This window comes from Hyposmocoma kahamanoa, unplaced genomic scaffold, assembly GCF_003589595.1.
Source record: "Hyposmocoma kahamanoa isolate Upper Pololo Valley unplaced genomic scaffold, ASM358959v1 63, whole genome shotgun sequence".
NCBI lineage: Eukaryota > Metazoa > Arthropoda > Insecta > Lepidoptera > Cosmopterigidae > Hyposmocoma > Hyposmocoma kahamanoa.
In genome coordinates this window covers 7,467,890-7,491,174 of record NW_020653851.1, presented here as the reverse complement: position 1 = coordinate 7,491,174, position 23,285 = coordinate 7,467,890, and the positions used below count along the sequence as shown (strand labels likewise).

The 23,285-nt window shown below is 37.1% G+C and overlaps 1 protein-coding gene across 3 annotated transcripts in view; it reads left to right on the top strand.

The window, feature by feature from the left end:
- LOC113230360 (lachesin-like) overlaps positions 1–23,285 on the top strand; it is a 117,004-nt gene that overhangs the window by 76,699 nt on the left and 17,020 nt on the right. For all 3 annotated transcript variants that reach the window (XM_026464260.1, XM_026464259.1, XM_026464261.1), the window contains exons 3-4: positions 8,333–8,540; positions 8,823–8,981. In XM_026464260.1, coding sequence (XP_026320045.1) covers positions 8,333–8,540; positions 8,823–8,981 — 367 coding nt within the window. The remainder of the gene's footprint in view (positions 1–8,332; positions 8,541–8,822; positions 8,982–23,285) is intronic.

Genomic DNA, 23,285 nt, shown 5'->3' with positions numbered 1-23,285 from the left:
TGGCGCGCCGAAAGGAAACATAAAATAAAAACCATTTTATCATTTGATTTAGAACACGCCGTCGTAATAAAGTGTCCATATAAATGGAGAAGGATATGATTTACAACCCCTACGCCGAGTTTGCACCTCTCTCCATAGCTTAGATGGTTTAAAAACTAAAATAACATTAGACACTGAAAAACCAGCTCTAAGCCAATTTCACAGATGCTTTTTTTGTACGCAGCAAGGACAACATTATTCATTCGTGTTTTCGTAGAAAATAGTGATTGGAATTTTAAACAGGATACGGTGATTTTTCGTTTTTCAAAAATATTCTGCAGAAATGTAATGTCGATAAATAATACGATCTCGTTTCATTTTATTAACCCATTACGTAAACGAGTGAAATATATAAGTAGCGTTGCGTTCTGTAGGTAATCTACATATTTCATAGTGAAAACAAATCCATATGGCATTAGTGGAGCCGATTGGATCATTATTATGATAAAAATTGGATCCGTTTATTAATAAGTACGCAAAACTAAATTCGAACTGTGAATATTTAAAGATTATTAGTATTCCACTGCATAGCAGTACATGATTTAGTTAGCAGCAATGTGTACAGTCAATCCGATTGTAGAACCGGAGCTCCGTAGAGGACGAACGGCAGCCGGCGTGACCGGACGGCCGATAAGCCGCAAGGTGACGTCACAGGCGACTAACTGCCCGGACCGCAGCCTCCTAGGGGGCATACTCCATTTGGTACTTACTACCACCACCGTGCGCCCACTGTGCACTAGACACCTAGATCAACTTAGCTTATCAATATGGGAAATGAAACCTGATACAGGCCAGTTCTAACATCAGTTTAATTGCCTCTGTCATCAACTAAAGCTTGAATGTTTGTTCATTTTTCAAACCAATGCTTATCTGAATCCTGTAATACACTATTATTCATTCTGAGCGACTCATTCCTCCCCTTTATTACATTTACTTACAACGTGGCTGTCTGCGTAGCGAGCACAATAAAAGCCAAGATAGTGTTCTCTTACTTGTGAAATAAAGGCTTAACGGAGGGAGCCATCACGGTTGCCCTGTATTGACAACAAGAAGCGGATTTTCCTGAAAGCCTCGCCTGTGCCATTAGTTTCCCGCATCGGTTAAAAAGATTTGCCTCTTCGTCCGTTCTTTTTTCGGAATTATTGAGTCTCACAAAATATTGCGGTGAAACAGCAAAATACTCATCCCTTCTCAATATTTTACCTGAGTTGTGATTTCGTTTACCCATCCTTCTTTTCTGTGTATCAGATCAATTTAGCTACGTCAACAATACCAAATTACCGATATTTTGCTTACGCTTTGGGTTGTGCTTGTGCGAATAAACCTTTATTATTTATTTATTCACAATATACGTCAACAACAGAATCCAAAACACGTCAATGCTAGTCCACAAGTACTTGAACGACAGATGCTGTGTAGGATTTTTATTATGGATACTATTTACTATTCGAAAAATTTTTGTGTGTCAGTGGTATTGATTTATTTTTAAAATTGAACGTATTGGTTTTCCAAAGCAATAGAATTAACTGTTTTTCATTGTACTCGAAGGCTGCAAAGTATGCGCCCGAAACCGGTTCATCGGCATGAAATATCAGATAGTCGGTAGCAGCACGTATGTGGGTTTGCAATAACATGCCACAACGAGTCGCAGCAATGTTACACTCGCGTATGCGAACGCCGGCTGTTCAAATTCTGGCATACTTCTCGTGCCAGGACTGTAGGCCAGCGCTGCCAGTGCAGCCAATATTCAACCAAGATGTCGAGGGCACAGAGCACTTGTCTCCGTGACTATCCGTGTGATGCTGAACGTACGGAATGATCACAATTGCGAAATAAGTTGCGTCGATTTATGCTTTAATTAAGCAAAGATGCAGCGAATTTTCTGATGTGACTGAATTATGGTTTTGTTGGTATTGTGCTATATCATGTAATGCTCATAAATTAAATATTTTTGTGCTTTTGAGAGTATTCAGTGCATGAGTGTATTCATAACTTTGCGATATTTTCAAAGAAAAATTATACGATAGTGACCCTATTAGGTAAAGTGTCAGAATATTTGAGACCAGTACTACCTCTCATCTAACCCACAGTAACTTATTGGCCGAAGATTCGCGGAAAGTTAGAGAGCCCTCGCAAATCCGCCGGCGAAGAGATCTCTAAGTGGGCTTTTAGTGGAAGTAAGCTAAGCCATCTTGCGCACGGCTCGCGACTCGCTCATTTCTGTCTGCGCCGTTGCAATGCCGCGTCATTGGGATGTAGCAATTGATGTTTGTTTTTTTCTATTACAGTACCTTTATAACGTTTCTCATAATATAGCTACTTTAAATTTAGTGTTTAAGTTTAGCTAATGTTTTCAATGTTTTATTTTTCTTGTGAAATGTTATAAAGGTTTGTAAATTGAGGTAATTTAGTAAATTTTATACAAAGCACTTGCTTAGGTTGGGTTAGTAGCTATATGTATTATATATTTTAGCCTATATATTACAGTCCCAATGCTGGGCATAGGCTTCACACACGGGGCACGTGGGTATTACGGGATATTAAGATATACTTCAACATGTCAACAATAAAATCTTCAATATGTTAGTCTAGATTATATAATGAATTGAAAATAGTTACCGTTACTTAGCAGAATAATGAATTAGTTACGTTACGTACGAACATAGAAAAAATGAGATATGTGAGAGAAATTTTTGTTTCTTATGTTTTCCCCGATATGGAATGAAGTAGTTTTAAATATAATTTTCGTTAATACCTTTCTAATATTTTTTAGTTTACTTAGTTCATTTTGTCAAAACTTTATATTTCACTTATATTATATTAGAGATTCTCTTTGGTCATATGGATAAATATAACGCAATAAATACAGTACGTACCTAATTATTTCTGAAAATACGTAACCGGAAACAAGAAATGAAAATGAAAAACGAACGGTAACAATGCTAACAAAGGAACAATGTAATTGAATATTAAAGAGCCTTGTTCTTTTCGTCGTAACAGATATGAAATAAATCGAAAAGTCGTTACGTTTGAAATTCGGAGATACAATTTGTTTGACGTACCCTGGGCAACAATCAGCGAGAACCTTGCACCGATTGGTAAATACTTGAAAGACGAAAAGGTTTTTTTATAATATCAAGTGACGGGACGAACAAGTCGTGTGGTTGGTGGTAAGCTATACGCCTGTCCATAACAGTTGCTGTGCCACTCAGAGCTTAAATTGCAAAGATCTGAGGGGCACTGCAACTGCGCCTGTCACTCTGAGACATAAGTTGAATTTGTACCAAGTCACTGTAATTCTCCTTGTGAAAGGGTACGTCCAGGGAAGTACTGCCACCTTACCTATTTCTGCCGCTAAGCAATAATGTCAGCATTACGTTGTTCCGGTTTTGAAAGGTAAGGGTGCTGGTGAAATTACAGGCACATGGGACTTGTGAACTTATGTCTCTGGGTGACGGGCGCAGTGTCAGTGTCCCTCATATCTTTGCGACTTACAGCTCTGAGTGGCACTGCAACTGTTATGGACAGGCTAAAGTGGTTCGCACGGAGCTCTACTGCAGCTATTGTTTTTTACGTAGAATACTCGGCGAGTGCACAAAATATACATATTATAAGTACCCACCTAACCTATTCCTACTGCTAGGGTGTAAAGCATACGAGCAAAACAAGTAACGTGACATTGGTTACGAGCACAGCACCTTAATACTGCGCTTTGTTTTCACATTTCCTTTACTGCCGCTCGTGTTTCCATTTTGTTTACAACGGCTCAGTGAATAAATCACTGCAAGCGGACACGGGGAACAAAGCAAGAATACGCGATATTGTCTCACTCAGCTCTAGCTTCTCTTAGATTTGTCTACCGGCCATATTTACACGACAATAATGTTAATAGCCACAAGGGAGAACGTATTACACGAATAAATCGTACGAGTGAGAGGTTAGAGTTTTCGTTATAATTTACTATAAAATACAAAACACACAAACAAACTACACAATATACTGTACAAAACATTAATTTGCGTTTGTTTTTAACCGACTTAAAAAAAGGAGGAGGTTCCACATTCGACTGTATGTTTTATTTTGTATGTATATTTCACGATAACTCCGATATTTATGAACCGATTTTGAAGACTCTTTTTTTGTTGGAAAGAGGGTACCTCAAAAATGGTCTCATTTAAATTTGAAGAAAATATTCCACCTCTAAGGTTGGCAAATTAGTGGATGAATGACTTTTGAGGTCGGTTTTTTTGTACTCTGTACTGAGATTATGTTTCAAGCAATGTTTTTTGTGTCAATCTGTGACAGCTACTTCACATTGCTACTTCCGTGTCACGCATGTTCTGTTGCCGCATCCACTGAAAATCAGCGTTGTGGCACTTTAAGAGAGACGACAATAAGCTAAGTCGATCATATTATCTGTAATTAGTTCTTCGTCGAAATCTTTATATTATTCTTATTATAAAGTGCATGTGTAATGTGCGTTGTTTTTTAAAGGAATAAATGATTGCCTATTTCTATGATTTTCTATTTTAAAGTACTCCACAAAATATGTCACGATAACAAGTACAATGAAGCTTCTTAAGTGTTTCTAATTAAATGTGTCGTAGTATTATTAAACACGTCTACGAATCATCTCCTGCGGCGATGGGGTCTGTCGTTAAAGAGGTTCGGAGCGGTGCGCGGTAGAATGGCTAAAGTTTGCAACGAGTCCATTATAAATCAAACGACGCCTCCCAGGCATGTCCTGAGGGCCGAACTTTGCCTCCTTAATGCCTCAACAATTAAGATAAAAAGAAAGAAGGGCCTAAATTAAAGGTGGTTAAAAGATAACGAGTTAATAGGCCCCTTTAACTTCACCATAGAAAAGCCAAAATGCGTGATTTGAGCTGCCAGACTAAGTACTAAATTTGAAAGATTAGGGCACGGTGGAAGTTATCCTATTTCAGTAGACAGACGCTGTGGGTATTAACGCATATTATACAGCCAAGTATCGTAGTACTTTAACTCGTTTAGGATCCGCAGACGAACGAAATTAGTTAGCCACTGCAGCTATTCCGAATAATATCATCTGCATCTTCAGCGTTCATGTCTTCGTGGTTAAACTAAATACGTTGAAGTTCTCCACGTAGTTGCGTAATACGCAAACTTTGTATTGGTTATCGAACAATCACTTAAAACTTTTCATTTATTTCGGAAATACTCTCATAAAATAACTTTAATTCCGAAGAAAACCTTAGGACGGTACAAAATATTTCGAGCGGACCAACCATCCCGAGCTTGCGATGCAAACTTGGTAAAGTTCAACACTCTGCGCTTATCTCAAGTGCTAATAAAATTTTGATTCGTCTTTAATATTATCTTAATTGTTTGAACTGTAAAAGGGAAGTTTGAGGAATATCCTTTTGTGTTAAGTTTTCAGATTACCTCTGATTTTAGTAGACACGTGTCTTACGAGATGAACTAAGTTTGGGAGAGGGGATGTGTAAGATCGACTAGTGATGCGTGACCATTAAATTTGTTTAGCGCTCCTCTAACGACTACGTCGGGAGAAACGCCGCCTTCTCACCTTCAGAGTGCTGCGGTGGTACGATGATGACTTCTCGGGCCATGTTCCGTTATTAAATTAAAGCGGTGCAGACGGACGCAACGGGTGATTAGATTAGGCGCCGTCCACAATTACGTAGATCAGATTTAAATCCTCCCTAAGCATCCCCACTGTACCGCGTTCGCCCCCTCTATTAATTTCACTCGATGGCTTGGTTATTTATTGATCTTGTACATGTGCTAATACTTTACGTTATTGTTCTTATGTATGTACTTGCTTTATTTTTATTTGGCATGTTTTTACGAGTAATAGTTTGTTATTATTTTAATACAAAGATCGAATAAACACAAAGAAAAATTCCTTTGATCCGGCTGATCTCGAATCGACGACTGTCGCCTCATCGTGACTATATACTTATGTAGGTACTTGCTTTTGAATTACACGATAGGTAGCAGACTGTTTAGGATTAGGATTGGAAAGGAATGATGTCCAATTTGGAAATAATTTTCTTTTATTTCATTCAATATTGTATTAATTCAGGTTAATTTCTATGGTAAAGTAAGTTTTGTGAACTTTGGAATTTTAATATTCTGTATATCTCAATATCTCAATTTGAAAATAGTCCGTTTACTAAAAGTGTTAGGAATAACGAATTTCCGAAACATATAACCATTCTTAAAATAAAAAATTTTTAGAACTCTAGCTACTTAATTAGAGTTTTACAAAACACCAGTTCAATGTGAATCCTTTCAAATATTAAGCCTTGTTAAATATCCCCAAAGCCTCAGGTTATGCCGCAACGAGTCAGGTCGCCGTCATTAGAGGGGTTGCCGTCCCATTGCATAATAAAATGGCCGAAGTTCCTCAAGTCCATTATAAATTAGACAGCGGCTGAGAGCCGCATCACTTAAGATAGGTAAGATGTGACCCGGCACGAGTTTTAGCTACCGAACTTCCCGCTATATTGCCGCCGCAATCTTGATAAAAAGAACTACCCATAATTCAAACTTAAAGCCGGATTAAGAGGTAAAGTGTGCACGTCGAACTTTTAGATTCTGGACCTCTTTTAACTCTACAAAAATTTTATTGTAATAAGTTTTATTACAAGACGAACTTTAAATTAAAAGAGGTATATCGAGTACTTAGGTTTTCGCGATTAATAGACATAGAAAATGACACTATTTTTCCGGATTCAAATGGCATATATTTGATTTTTCCAACAAACCTGCTCTTCAGGCCCTTTACAGGTCCCACGGTTACGGTTGAAGGAGGTGGTAAAGTCATCAACCAGTTATGTCTAATATGCAAATGCAAACCCCTTTTTTCACTATAGTTACAAAAGCTATTAATTAAATAACTTATTTTTAAATTTTCCATAACATTCCAATTTACGTCAACCGTGATCATGGGACCTGTAAAGAGCCCGAAACATTGGTTTGTTTGAAAGAACAAATACAGGCAATTTATATCCGGAAAAAATAGTTTCATTTTAAAAGAGGTTTCTTTTACTAAAGATAGTGTTTCAAGCATCAGTTTTATAAAAATATTTAACATGTTTAACAAATAACCCCGCGCAAAATAGGCGCTGCGACATCTACTAGGGGGAAAGTGTCCGTTATACTAAATTAAACAGAACAAATTCGGTGTTTTGTTTTCAAGCGACAAATGAAGATTTAATTTTAAACTGTATAACAATTTTTTGTGATTTAATCATAACTGAGTGAGATTAAAAATGTCGAGATTGGTCGGAGGGTAACGATCCCAGTAAAATGCATTTTAAGCGGTTAATACCGTGGAAATTGGCGTGAAGCGACGGACACGGAGCTCTGTGCAATTACACAGATGTTGCGACACCGCGGCGTATTGCTACACCACCATCGCCACGTTGCCACAGCAACATCACTAACGCTTAATTTCCTCTATTTATACTCTTTTAGAAGCTATATTCGGAGAAATAAGATCATTTCTATGATTTTCATATTATATTCAACTACAAAAATATTACTTTTACGTGTGAAATGTTTATTTAAGTATTTAATTTAAAGTTTCACGATTAAAACATATAAATCTTTAAATCGATCTATATCATACGTAAGTACTTATACATAGTAACATTGATTTTTGTAAAAATATAAGCTTCGTGAAGTATTTGAGCGTGGGGTGCCGTTTTCTTTAATTTCCGTTACGTCACTCGTCAAATTTGAAGACCGATTGGGAGTTATAGGTGGCGCAATTCGCGCTACCTTCCCTGTCTGTAGTAAACGTAGTAACTTTTTTAACAGAGTTAATCAGAGACTCTTGTACTAATAAATAAATACTTTAAATACGCTTTAAATAACAGATTACCTATGTGGAATTGGTAGCATAGTAATAATTTCTACATCAAATTTTAATCCATAAAAAAACCGACCTCAAAAATTCGTGGAATTATGTACATCTATTTGCCAAGTTTTATTGAAATCGGTTACCGGAAAGCGCGCGAAATCAGATTCATCCCCTACTTTGCCACCCCTAGAGGTGAAATATTTTCTTCGAATTTAAATGGAACCAATATTGAAGTACCCTAGCAAAAAAGAATCATCAAAATCGATTCACAAATTATCGCGTAACGTACATACAAAAAAAAACAGTCCAATTGAGAACCTACTTCTTTTTTTGAAATCGATTAAAAATAGGGTTACAACAAACCCTATTTTAGATACAGTACTTATTGAAAGTATAGATATAAACTTTTGGATATTGTTATAGGTGGCGTGGATGCACTTCGAGCAGTCAGCCATTCTGACGGTACACAATCACGTGATAACTCGAAACCCGCGCGTAAGCGTGACACACGACAAGCATCGCACGTGGTTCTTGCACATTTCCGACGTGCGCGAGGAGGACCGCGGTCGTTATATGTGCCAGATCAACACCGTCACTGCTAAGACCCAATTTGGATATTTACATGTTGTCGGTACGTGTTTATTGTACCTTATAGAATCGACCCCACTACCCTTTACAATTTATGCATTCATTGACGGATCAGCGAATCCTTTTTCTTCCCGTAAAATTTCTGCTGCTTAGTGTAGATGTCTGAATCTCGTTTTGTCGAAAGACAGTCTTCAAATCAGACGCACTATATACCGTATATATACATATATATACCGTAATTTTTTGTCACATTGAAAGCCCTATTTCTAATTGACGCTTTATTTATTTACCAATTAGCCGTTATAAAAAAGGCGTTAATTTTCAGTGCCACCAACGATCGACGATTCTCTCAGCTCGAGCGACGTTATCGTTCGCGAGGGCGCCAACGTCACGCTGACGTGTCGCGCTAATGGCTCGCCTAAGCCCACCATCAAATGGAAACGGGACGATAACTCGAAAATTTCCATCAGCAGAGGACACGTAGGTATGTCGCTCCCTTAATAGATAGAATTATGACCAACAAGAAACTTCTGCAGTCACAGCAAGGAATAATAAACAACTAATTCTATATTTGAGTTAAACTAAAGATGACATTTAAATGTACTAATGCTCAATGAGCTACTGTGGTAAACTTTGTCTTAAAAAACTTTAATCAGTAGTGGGATGTGTTATAGTTTATTTACAATTTGCACCCATTTGGTGTAATAATCTGCAAAATGATAACTTTTCAGGAGATAATTTTGAAGATTCTGTCAACGAAATTAGTCAATAACTTTTTATGCTTTAAAAGGAGAGTTGTAAAATTTCACACATACATATTTTCAATATGTGTTTTATTGAACATCATAATTTTATTATCATGATATTCATACTTTTTTGTGAAAATTCTCCACGAGTTTGGTGTTGATACAAAAATCGAACAAACACTAAGAAATATTCCTTCGATCCGGCTAGATTGTAACCAGCATCTGCCAGTCCGGGCTAACCGCTCTCCTAACTGAGCTACGGAATGAATCAGCACACCTCACGAATTTCTCTATGTGTTTGTTGCCGATTTTGTTTTGCTTTGTTTTTGATGGCTTTTTGCTGTAGCGCCATCTGTGAGAATCCTATGAAGGTTTTTTCTTCACTCAGCCAGGTACCTTATTATCGATCCAGTATTATTGATTATACGTAATTTATAGATGATCAAACGAACTTATTGAAGTGAAGTTCGATCACTATTATGCGAGTGGCTTCATTCGAAGATATAATATTTAACCAGGAAGTTTCCTTAACTTGTTAGGCAACACCGCACGGTTTTTAGACAAAAAAAAATTGTTTTGACGTTGACACTCTCTACAAGTTGATACTCTCTATAAATTAAAAACCACAGGCTTAATCAGTAACTATATTATATTTTAATTAAAATTATATATAGATATGAACATATAACGGTTTTTCTCCTGAGATCACAATCATAACAATTTTTAAATCGTACAATCATATAATAATTTTATAAATAAATATTACTATTATTATTAATTTAGAATAGTATAATTTGCCGCTTTATTATGTTGTAAGCAAATGGTTCTCGCGAACGTGTCGCGAAAGTCTTCAGTAAGTATTAGTCTAGTATAAAATCTAGTAAAGCATGTGAGATGTCGAAGTCCAACTCGCAGACTTGCGTATGAGCTCTATGGGCACCGCCGTTTAGCGCCGCGCGCGTGACTGGCGCATAGTAGGCTGATTTCGGAAAGTGTGGAGTTAAGGCTTGAAATTGATAGGATCGGATACTACTAGTCAATATGATAATTTTATGTTCTGGAACTTTTTTCGTATCTTCATCTATACCAATATAATTAAAAAAAATTCGAATATTTGTATTTCTGGAACTACTCAACCGATTCAGAAAATTCTTTCATTAATAGAAAGTAACACCATCCCCGAGTGATATAGGCTGTTGTAATAGGATTACTATTGGAATCTCTATGCGGGGCGTAACTAGTAGTTATAGTTTTTAAGTAATAACACTTTAAAAAATGTTTGTAGAAATATTTGAGATTTGACGTAATTTATTTTAATTTCGGTATTATGCGCTACATTCTCGACACGAGAAAAGATAACACACATAAAATTAATGCCAATCAATAAGATAATAACGTTAAGAATATCAAGACGCATACCTACGAACAATCACCGCTCAAGGTAGTCAGCAGTCTCATCACCCTAAAATGTCACCTGGTTTGCTAAAAAACACACGTGTAAACAATGGGGAGCTTATCATAAACACGAACAAAAGATCAAGGTTGTTAAGAAATATGCTTATCTTTGACAATTGTGGTCAAGTTAGGATAATAGCAGGTAGTAATTAGGTCGGTTGGTCACTCAAAAGATCAAAGTTGTAAAGAAATATGATTATATAAAATTGCAAGCGCTCTTAGATTTGACAGCAAGCAGATTATTAAAATCTATAACGTTAAATGACGATTGTAAACAAATGAAACTAATAAGTAAATGGGGTTTTGACGGTGCCTCGAATCAAGTTATATATAAGCAAACAATAGAATCAGAAACGGAAGATAATGGAGATGATTCCAGCGTATTTATGGGAAGTTTAGTACCCATCAAGTTAGTTTCTGGAGAATCAACGATTTGGGAAAACGACTCGCCAAATTCAACACATAAGTGTCGCCCACTATTTTTTAGATTCATTAAAGAGAATAAAGCAACCATAATACAGCAAAAAATATCAGTAGAGTCTGAAATTGACCAACTGCAGACTACAAAGTAGAAGATATTGAAATTACTCATTCCTTACTGCTTACTATGATAGACGGTAAAGCCACAGCAATTTTAAGTGAAACATCAATGCAATGATGTGATATATGTAAAGCGGCTCCCAAAGAAATAGTTAGATCTAACATCATCAAAAAATTTCGATACCGAGTTATATAAATATGGCCTAACGTCATTGCATATGTGGATACGTATGATGGAGTGTATTCTTCACATAGCGTATAGATTAGATTTGAAAACATGGGTTGTGAAAGGTGAACAAAAAGCCGCTACGGAAACTAGAAAAAAATTATTCAGGACGCCTTTAAAGTTCAAATGGGTTTATAGGTTGATGTTGTTAAACAAGGTGACGGTACAGCGAATGATGGAAATACGGCAAGCCGATTTTTCTCAAACTATAAAAGCATCAGCTTCCATTACAGGTGTTGATGAAAATTTAATTAAAAGATTTGCCACCATTTTGCAAGTCATTTCTTCGGGACAAACAATAAATATAACAAAATTTAAAGAATATGCTGAAGTAACTATGAAGTTATACATAGATCTATATAAATGGTATTACATGCCTTCAAGCGTGCATAAACTATTTGCCCATGGAGCAGACACAATTGCCAGTTTCGGCCTAACTCCAATTGGAAAATTATCTGAAGACTTTAGATGATGTCGCTTAGACCATTCTAGAAAATTCAATAGAAAAACAACCAATCAAGACATTCTTAGATAGATAGATAAACACTTTATTCACTGATATAACACAAATACAGATTTAGCATAAAAGAAAAAACAAAACATGATTGTCATAGCAGTGAAACGGCGCTGACTCAGCATATGCCAAAGTTTCCTAAGGCGCTGGTTTTCAGTCAGAACCAACGAGAGGGATTAAGTTACTAGAAAGCAAAAATATAACGACTTTGAGTAAAGTTATACATTGACAATAATAATATACATAGTAAAGTGTAAATAGTGCATTTAAAATAACCTGCTTGACATATAAGTGCATGAGCAAATGTGAATATAATTACAGCTGTAGGTGTAAGTTATGACTGTAAAGAGGATTTAATGTTGTGTAATGTAATTAGTATTATAATATAATTATACACATAATAAGAATAGATCAAAGCAACAACAAAATTCGATTCTAGACAGACTACGTTAAAGAATAAAAACACACTACACCGATTTTTGAAGTGAGAGTAGGTGTTGCCGGTACAGTGCTTTGAATTTGGGTTTGGATGTCTCGTTGCGTATAGGTGGTGGAATATTATTCCAGCACTTTGAGGCCGAGTATTTGAAACTACCTCGAAAAGCTGTAGTTCTATGTTGTGGTACCATTAGAACACAAGATCGGACAGATCGCTCTCTGTAGCGTACATTAACACTAGATGACCACATTAGTTTATCATAAAGATATTCAGGTGTTCTAGTTTTTACTATATCGAATAAAAGTCCTGCATACAGGAGTTTTTGACGAGACCCGATATTTAGTAGATTTGCAGCGTTGAGATAAGGAGTGACGTGAATACGAGGGGGTATAAAAAAACAGAATCTGGCACATGCATTTTGGACACGCTGCAGAAGTTTGTGTGTTTTAGACAAAATGCATGGACCATACGACGTGATACAATAGTTGATCTTAGATAATATCAATGCTTCACATAGAGAAATACGCAAATCAACACTGAGAAACGGTCGAATACCGTAGATCACTTTTAACCTATAGAAGCAACTGCGAACAAGTTCGGCCACATGAGTGTCAAATTTAAGATGACCGTCCATAATTATACCCAAATTTCGGGCCTCCGCTACCTGAGCAATCTTCTCACCATTAATTGAAAGAACTGGCGCATGTGACTGGATGTTTCTCACTTGTTTACAAGATCCTAGAATCAAAAGCTGAGATTTAATTGGATTCAAGACCAAGGCATTGTTCCTGGACCAAATAGATAAGCGGTGTAGATCCTCATTAATGAGGCTGGTACTTTCGGCGGTTCTATCTGGATCGAAAGACAGATGTAACTGAACATCATCCGCATAGAGGTGATACTTGCAGTTTTTAATGCAGCCCGTGATATCTGAAGTGTAAAGCACAAACAGCAACGGCCCCAATATAGAGCCTTGCGGCACGCCCCTGTCAACAGCACTCAGATCCGACAGCAGGCAAGCACCATTGGATTTCGACAATTTTACTTGTTGCGTGCGGTTAGTAAGGTAACTTCTGAACCATTCCAAAGCCGTTCTTAATAATTTATTAATTAGTTCGGACCCATATATTTCAAAGAAACGAATTAAATTGCTACGGAAACACTGTCAGATGAAGCAAAAGATTTAATAATTTGATCAGAATCTTTTGATGATGACACAGATTTGGAAAATTTCGATTTTGTAAATGTTGATTTGCCATATAACATGAGGATCGAACAGCCTGAGACCGAGTAATTTAAAAAATATTTTATTAATTTTTAATATATTTCATAGTGTAAATAAAAAATAACTATTCTATAATAATAATAATATTTTTTTACCAAGTCACATCACGCAACATTTGGCATGTCAAGATTTGTAAGTCAATGATGTCAAGGTACAATTTGTGGATCTTCTATAACACTCCATAACTTAGCCTATAAAAAAATGTCACTTAATTGTCTAATCAAACAAATGTCAAACAATATCTCCTTACAATTTAGATTTTTTTTTCTTCTTTCCATAAAGGAAAAGGCAAAGGTTTTACACCATACAGCCAAGTCTTGGTACATTATTAAGTCTTTTGAGCCATGTCTTCGTTTAATTATGTTCCTGTAAATATGGCCGCTACAAAGGGGATAGGCAATTTGAGGCGGCGTGCTTGGATTGGCTCGGGATTCCTCAGAACGGGCAGATACGGGTATTTTAGTTCGAGATTCGTATAATTTCGCGTTTTAATCTTCGATTAAGGCACAATAGCACTATCCTATTCCACTTTAAACTAGATTTCGCAAAATAATTGAAAGGCCCATAGCGAATCCCCTTACAATTTAGTATAGATCTTTTTTAACTGTCAATAAGCTGCAATGCATTAGAGTCTTAGACTATGGAAACTAAAGGACATGTTACGTTGACATATATAAATCAGACGTTATATGTATATGATGCATTTCGACGTCGAAAACATAAACATATTATTGTCTTTGTTTAACTATTACGTGCCGTCTTAAGCCAAAAGAGATAGCATTACATTGGTCTGTGTCAAACACGGGAATCGAAAATTCGTAACGTCATTTTAAATGCCAACCGTGGCCATTTCAAGTACATGAGGTACATGATACCGTTGTCAAAGGGAAGTACATCAAATGTCAAAACAAATGTTTTTCCAAATGTATTATTGAATTATTCACATGTATTATAATTAAATTGGACAAAAATATTGACAGTGAGAATAATTAGGTATTAATAAAAATGCGACGCTGCAGCATTAAAGGATGCGGCTTTAGAAAAACTGCAAATCAATCGAATGTTACATTGCACAGGCATGTGTTATTTTTTTGTCTATAAATCACACAATAGCCCGTATATTTTATGTAATTAGACTTATTTAAGTAGTTTATTTATAAATCTTGCCAAATTTTGCTTTTGTTACTTTAGATTGCCTGTTTGTTTGTATATTTTGATGATTGTTGTTAACGATTATTTTGAGATAGTGTTGATCTTGTAAGCATACATATTATCGATATTCTGTTATTAAAACAATTCACATTCAAAGCAAAGGCTTTGCTTTACAGTAATTTATTTTACAGTTTTGAGCAATTCTCGTATGTCAATTGTTGGCAATTTAAAAATTGAACATGGTCTTTCTCTTCTTTCAAAAACCATGTTACTTTTGTCAATATCAACAGATGTCGCGATGTCGAAAGGTTAGCTAAACTTGCTGATATTTGAAATGCAATTGTTGAAAGAAATTGTTAAAAGCGTTTGCTATTTGGGTATTGTCTGTCAGTCGTCATCATCGTCTGTCGTCATCTTTTAAACTGGATATGTTTCTGTAAAATTGTTGTTCTGCTTGGTTTGTTAAATTATTATACACCACGATTCTTTGATTTTATTTAGTGCTTTGTTAATCTTATTTGAATTTTGGAACTTCTTAGCATGATATAATACTTTTTCTATTTCTAGGGAAGTTTTATTTTTAATAATAATATACAACAAAAGAATTTAAAAAGTCAATGTATATCACTATAAATATACTGAGGAGGAAACTATGACAAATGCGCCCTACTTCTTTACACCATGGGTGTGGAATAGACTTTTTTTTTAATTTACAACATTTTCAACCCAGACCGATAAATTACAAAACTCGCACTGAACCGCAAGTGCAGGTATATATTTTATGGTAACTCGAGACTCCAACTGTATGGATCAATACATTATTTTTTGAAAAAATTTGAGATTTCAGAGATATACCCCAATTTCACTTTTTCTCCATACAAAAAAGTTTCAGAGCCATATAACTATAAAATTACTGTGTCAATCGAAAATATTCACATGACAGTTTATGATTGTATTGGTGAGTAAAATCAATATCCATCATCATGTTTATAAAAGGAGTTGTTTAATTTTCAAGTACCCCTAAGTCCACTAGCGATCGTTTTCAGCCCACTGTGCGGCGTGGTATAATACCACGTGCTATGCGCGCCGAAAACTACGTGTCCACACCCGCCGCGCCGCATCCAACACCTGCCGTACACATCGGCTCACGGTCTGACTCGTGGCTACTCTATAGGAAGCTCTGTGTGTCAGCAAGAGCGTTCCCTGACGTCCAGTTGTCTTATTTTGTGTTACCAAAATATAATGTTTGAAAACTGCGACAAGGCAAATATTTGGATCCTTTCTAAAATATGGAAAATTTAATGTGGCTTGTACGCGACCAGGCGCAGACGTTTTGATTAAATCAGGTATTGCAATTTTTATGGGAATATCTGATATTTGCATGTTTTTCATTTTCTTCAATGCCACTTTGTACGCGGTGTGCAGTACAAAGTGCAAGTAAAATAATATGTTTTTTCGTAAGTTTTTCAAGAGGAAGTCTGTGTTGGGAAACCACGTTGAAACTAATGCGAGAACGACTTGGGGATTCCAAGTATTGCTATATTTTGGTGCACTGGGTGTCAATCTAAATGCGCCCTTAGTAATCTTTTTAAGCGGGCGTCTGAGCCTGTTTCAGATATAAAAGAGATACAGTAGACTGTTATTATTGCAGAATTCCCACCAGAGCTTTAGGGACACATTATATTGTCCAATTGTATTTTAAAAAAGAGAAGCTAAGGGTAAAGTCATCGCCTCTTGTGGAACTCCGCGGGAGGAAAGGGTAAGACTGGTGTGCAGTTGATGAGGCCGCCTGCAATAAGATTTAATAATGATTCGCTTGAGTTAAAATATATCACGTCGGAAACCGACAGGCTTTGCAGCAGGAGGAACCATGACTGGGAAGGCCAGTATGGAAAACCAAGGGTACCATTTGCTTGGTCAATAATTTTGCGTATGCATTTCAATAATAAAAAGAAGGGTGGGAATGCATACAAAAAAAATTTGAATTCCCATTAAGTGTAAAGGCATCTACGGCAAATGCATCTAGTTCCTGAAACCGAGAGACAAAAATAGCGGATTTGGCACTGGTGCGGGATGCAAAAAGATCAATCTCGGGTTGTCCGAAACGTCTGACAATGGCCTGGAAGGCGCGAGAGGACAATTTCCACTCGGTGTCGGGATTAGTCTTCCTAGATTCTATATCGGCGCGATTATCTTTTGTATTTACATAATATGCACATATGCATACAAAATTATGTTGCGCTTTTCGCACCATTGGCAAATTGGTTTACTTAAATCGGTAAGGGAGTATTGGATCCCACCCTTGCGGTTTATGGGGTACTCGCAACAATATAACACAATCAGATTATACTAATATAATATAAAAATACTGCAATTCTTAGTAATTGATATGGTGCTTCTTCTCAACAGCCTTCAGTTGGCCTCCTATGCTACTCGCGCCACATACGGAATCCCAACCTGTGCGCGGTGCATCTGCATAAATTCTAATTTAAAACTTGCGGTTCTCATATACGATGAAGTCGAGTAAATATTGTCTGTCCATCAACTCAAATCACTTAGAATTATATCTGGAAGATAAATTGTTGTTTCATAGTTACCGTCATGTTTTTGAAGACTTAGAAATTTCAGAATTTCCAGTAATTTTGTATATAACCAACCGTATTTAGTGGCTGGGCAAGCTGAGATGAGGACACCAATCAATTGTGCGTACTACCGTATGTTACATCAGCGTAACCTCATTATTTTTTAAAGTAAGTGGTAAATTGTTTGACCTTTTTTCTAAAGGTAAACTTATACTTAAATTTCATGAATCAAAATTGAATCTTAGAAATTTACAAACTTGACATGGTTGCAACACAGACTTGCCTTAAATGACGATGAAACCTAAACATTGCAATAAGTTAATGGTTGCATTATGATTATTGATGCAACGTCATAATCAGCTGCTATACAACAAATATCATCTAAATATACCACGGACTTAAATCCTTGTTGTCTCAAATGTGTTACAACTTCTTTTATGATTTTGGTATACACTTTCGATGCTATGGACAAGCCGTATGTCAGAGCAGTAAATTCATAGGTTTCAATTTCATTCGAACCACAAGGTAAATACTGAAATCTGTGGTACTTTCGGTCTGCTTCGCAGATAGATGTCAATGAATACATCTCTTTCAATGCGAGGTATCAATTTTGAAACAATTCGATAGTCCTCCATTTTAAAATGACTTTTTGTTACAAATTTGTTAGAGAATGTTATTATTGTAGTATATTCATAAAAATACAGAAATCACTTTAAGACATTTTATTGAATAATGGAATAATATGTCAAACGTAACCCAGGTAACAATGTACCAAAGAGATATATAACAGGCCTCCGCTGTAAAAATCCTCAGAAGGAAACCCTGGGCCTTGCACTAGTTCCGCACTTCTATTGCTGACCGTAACATCTGGTCGACGTGCCTCTTGCAGGTTTCACCGTCGTCCGTTTCGACAAGGTAGTGGATATAGCCCAGTACTCGTAACACAGTTCCAAATTCCCATTTACTGTTTTTCTTGTAGCTTCGTATCTGTACTCTTTGGCCCGGGGAGAACGTCCTTGTCTGCGGGTGTTGGGGAATGCTTCTTGTGTTGTCAATTACAGTACTCCTATATCGCACATGTATAGACGTCCTCACCTCCCTCCCAAACATGATTTCATATGGGCTTTTGCCAGTGCTGACACTGGGCGTCCTTCTCAATTGCTCTTTAATTTCCAGTATCTTTTCCTGTATGGTACCCGGGTAAGCATTCGCCGCCTGCAATGCCCTCTTGACAGTCTGGACAGAACGTTCCGCTTGTCCGTTTGTCGCCGGATGATACGGAGCTGAAGTCTTGTGAACTATCCCGTTGTTTTTGAGAAATGTTTCAAACTCTGTTGACACAAATTGCCTTCCGTTATCTGATACTATTATTTGCGGGTAACCAAATGTTACAAATAACTCCTTCAATCTGGAGATGCACCATGAACTTGTTGTCGTCTTAGTGGGAATAATCTCTATCCATTTTGAAAATGCATCCACAATGACAAACAACGATTGTCCTTGAATAGGACCCGCGAAGTCAACGTGGAGTCTCTGCCAAGGGGTTATAGGGGTCTCCCAGGGGTGGCGTGGTGCCCGTGCTGGTTGGTTCTGGTTTAGCCTACACTCACGACAACCTTTAACTAGGTCCTCAATGTCTTTATTGATGTTTTTCCAGTAAACAAAACCTCGTGCTAGGAGTTTCATTTTCACTATTCCTAGGTGACCCGTATGTATGCCTTCCAGTACTGCCTGTCTCATGGCAATTGGGATCATAACTCTAGTGCCTTTTAAAATACACCCATCCTGCAGCGTCAGCTCATTATCATTGTAACCGTATCGCGTCACACTCGTTCCTGACTGCAAAGCCTCTACTACAGCCTCGTATTCCGAATCCCTTTGGGTTTCATCCGCAATCGTTTGGCGGTCAATCGAAATGTTGTTAATTTGTTGCAATTGGAAGGCACAATTAACGTCAATAATGTTTGTAGCTATCATGTCAACTGGGAATCGGGATAGGTAGTCTGCATTACTGTTCTCAGCTGATGATCTATATGCTGTAGTCAAAGCCGGAAAGAAAATGTGCGTAGTGGAAAAGTCTCATAGTGCTCATTGCCGGTAGTGTTTTATACGGATTGAAGATTATCGTTAGTGGTTTGTGATCTGTGACTAGTATAAACTTCCTACCGTAACAGTAGTGAAAGAATTTTTTTAGTCCCCAAAAGATTGATGTCGCTTCTTTGTCAATCTGACTGTATTTCTTTTCGCTGGTAGTGAGCGAACGCGACGCAAAGGCAATGGGCCTGTCTGAGCCATCTGGCAGCCTGTGAGAGAGCACAGCTCCGAGCCCGCTGGACGACGCGTCTGTGGCGAGTACTAGAGGTTTAGTCTGATCGAAATGGACTAAAACTCGTTCACTAAGAATTTCTTTCCTAATTTTGTTGAATGCATCCTCACAATCAAATGACCATGTGAATTCGGTGTCTTTCTTAAGTAAATTATTCAGTGGGCATGAGATAGAAGCTAAATTGGGTATGAACTTATTGTAGTAATTGGCCATGCCCAGAAATGTACGTAATTCACTAATGTTGCTCAGACGGTTCGTATCTAGAATTGCTTTGACCTTGTCTTTGGTTTTATGAAGACCGTCTTTATCGATAATATGCCCGAGGTACTTAATACTTTTTTGCATAAAATGACATTTGTCCTTGTTGAGTTTCAAATTGGTCTCTTTCAATTTTTGTAAAACAATCCGGAGCCTAGCGAGCAATTGTCCTTCCGTTGATCCCTGTATGATAATATCGTCAAAGAAACATTTGACTCCAGTAATATCCTTGAGTAATCTATCCATGAACTTTTGCCATAGATTAGGTGCCACTTTAACGCCGAACATAAGGCGGTTGACCCTGAACGTTCCCTTGTGCGTGCTCAGCGTCTGCATCATGGCACTCTGTTCATCCATTAGCATAAATGTAGATAAGCCTGGCTAATATCTAACGTGCAGAATATTTCGCCGCCGTTCATCTCCACCAAGATGTCTTCAATAATAGGAATCGGGTACTGTTCGACTTTAGTATATTTGTTCAGCGTGACTTTATAGTCGGCACAGAGCCGGATGCTCCCGTTCGGCTTCACGATCGGCACAACCGGTGTACCCCATTCAGCATTGTCTACTTTCGTAATGACTCCTTGTTGACAGAGCCGTTCTATTTCCTCGTCTACTTTTTCTTTTAGTGCGTAGGGAATACGTCTTGGCTTCACAAAAATAGGTGTGGTGTTATCTTTCAAAGCGATGTGCCCTCTATAATTAGAAATGCAGCCTAATGTGCCATCGAATATACAAGCATACTCCTCTAAGAGATCTTCTAAGTGGGAATGCGTGGATTCCTTGATGGCGTTGATGTTAGCTAGGTCCATTTTTACCAAACGTATCCATGCACGACCAAATATAGGATCAACGTCTTGCTTAATTATATAAAGTTTGCCGTTGAATGATTGATTCTTGTATTTACAAGTGACGTACACAACACCTAGAGGTTTAATTATTTCTCCAGTATAAGTTCGCATTGTAACTTCAGTGTTAAATATTTTTCGACCCGTATTTAGTTTTCTAAAATCTTTAGCAGACATGGATGACAGCGCAGCGCCTGTGTCTATTTCCATTTCCGCGCCTTTACCATCTATGTGTATATTTATCATGTACTTGTCAGAGTTGTTGGACCGAATGATATTGGTGTTCCAGGGCGTGTCGTCATCGACGGTATCTGATGAGTGCGGTTCTCTGTGTATGGATGTTTGTTCCGATTCAATTTGTTTATTTTGGTATTCAACGATTGCAAACAAACACGTGCTATGTGTCCTTTGCGCTGGCATTTGTTACAGATATCGTTGATAAATTTACAGACTGATGCGCGGTGATCAGCGCTTCCGCAGCGGAAACATTTGCCTCGTAAGTCGCGTATTGATATAGGCGCTCTATTGTTTGTCGTGGGGTTTTTAAATCGTGTGACGACTTGGAAGATGTTTTTACATGATTGTGATGGCTGTGCTATGAAGTCGCTGTCTGACTTTGCCATCTCTATCGCGGTTGCAGTACGAACTAGGTCTGCAAAATCAGTTACAGATCTGTTTTCTAAGATTTTTGTCTTAATATCGTTGTCACGAAGTCCTCTAATAAACTGTAATGTTGAAAAGTTGTTACAGATGGATTTCTTACAACCGTCGCATGTAAATTCGCAATCTTGGGCTAAACGTTTCAATTCCGATGTATATGTTATTATTGATTCATCTACTCCTTGTACTCGTGATATGAACTTGTGTTGGCAAGCCCAGATACTTGGTTTAGGGTCTATATACTCTTCTAGGGTTTTAACGAGTACACTGAACTCTAGTTCACGGGGGTCGGAGGGCGAGCAGAGATCATATGCCTTCTGATGTAATTCCGGTGACAGAGAAGATAATAACATTAACGTTTTGGTGCGCATGTCCTCGTAATTGTACAGTTGTAAATACATTTCCAAACGTTTTACAAAATTTTTAAATGTTTCTTTTTCATGAAAAGGTTGTAAGTTAAGTTTTGGTGGCAATGAGCTTGTTGAAGGTGCGACGAGTGCGTCCTCGTAGTTCTGCGATGGCGCGTGAACTACTGTTGGTGTAGGGCGCAGCTTTTGAAGCTTCAATTTAATATTGATTATTTGTTCCTGAGTACTGTACCTCTGTTCGACCTCAGCTTCGAAATCGGCTTCGATTTGAGATTCGATGTCCGTCTGTACCATGTCAAACTTCTTTTCATAAATTTCCGGGTTTGAGAGTCTGACGTTAGCTTCATACTCTGTAATGTTTTCGTGAATTTCTGAGAATTTGTGTTCCAGTTTTGTCAATTGGCCGCGTATCGATGTACGTGTTCTGTATAGTCGCGTGAGTTCGTCCATTGTCGCCAATTTGTAGTATATTCATAAAAATACAGAAATCACTTTAAGACATTTTATTGAATAATGGAATAATATGTCAAACGTAACCCAGGTAACAATGTACCAAAGAGATATATAACAGTTATATTCAATATGAAACGACTACTACCGTTGCGTTTTGGGGCTAAAAAGGTACTAGATATGTATTGATGTTTTCTAGGACAGCACTTTGTCATTGCTCCCAAGTCAATTAAGTTTTTAATTGTGATATGCAATTTTTTCTATAGTCGTGTGGCGATAAACTAATGCCGGGTATTACAGACTGGTGGTGGTATCTGTTTACATAATGGTATTGCTGACGAAGCTGCATATTGGTTTTGCAGGTGGCTGTCGCCTAAAACCATTAACGATCTTCTTTAGAATTGTATTAGATAGGTAATTGAGTTTTAACTACGGCATGTTTCGTTAACACTTATTAATTGCACGTATGTGGGATTTAAATTGAAATAACTCATAGTTGATTTCTTATTGCAGAAAACTCATGGTTAACCCCAACTTAATTTTATTATAAATATACTTTTCTTTGAATAATATAATTATTAAAATCGGCTCGTAGTCGATTTCATTATCGCGGTCAACTCAAGGTTAAACCTGACGTAAATTTATTTAAAATTAACTTTACTTATTAGCACGTACTAATATTACCCATACTGTGTTAATTAAAATCGACTTGCAGTCGATTTCATTACCATGGTTAACTCGCAGTTAACCTGGAAGTAATTTTATTTCAAAAAAATACTTGACTTATTAGCACGTAGGTACTAATATTGATCGAATAAAAATCGATTCACAGTCGATTTCGTTACCGTGGTTAACTCGCAGTTAACCCCGAAGTAATTTTATTTTTATTACTTGTTATCACGTAGGATCTAATATTGTTCAAATTAAAATTGACTCGCA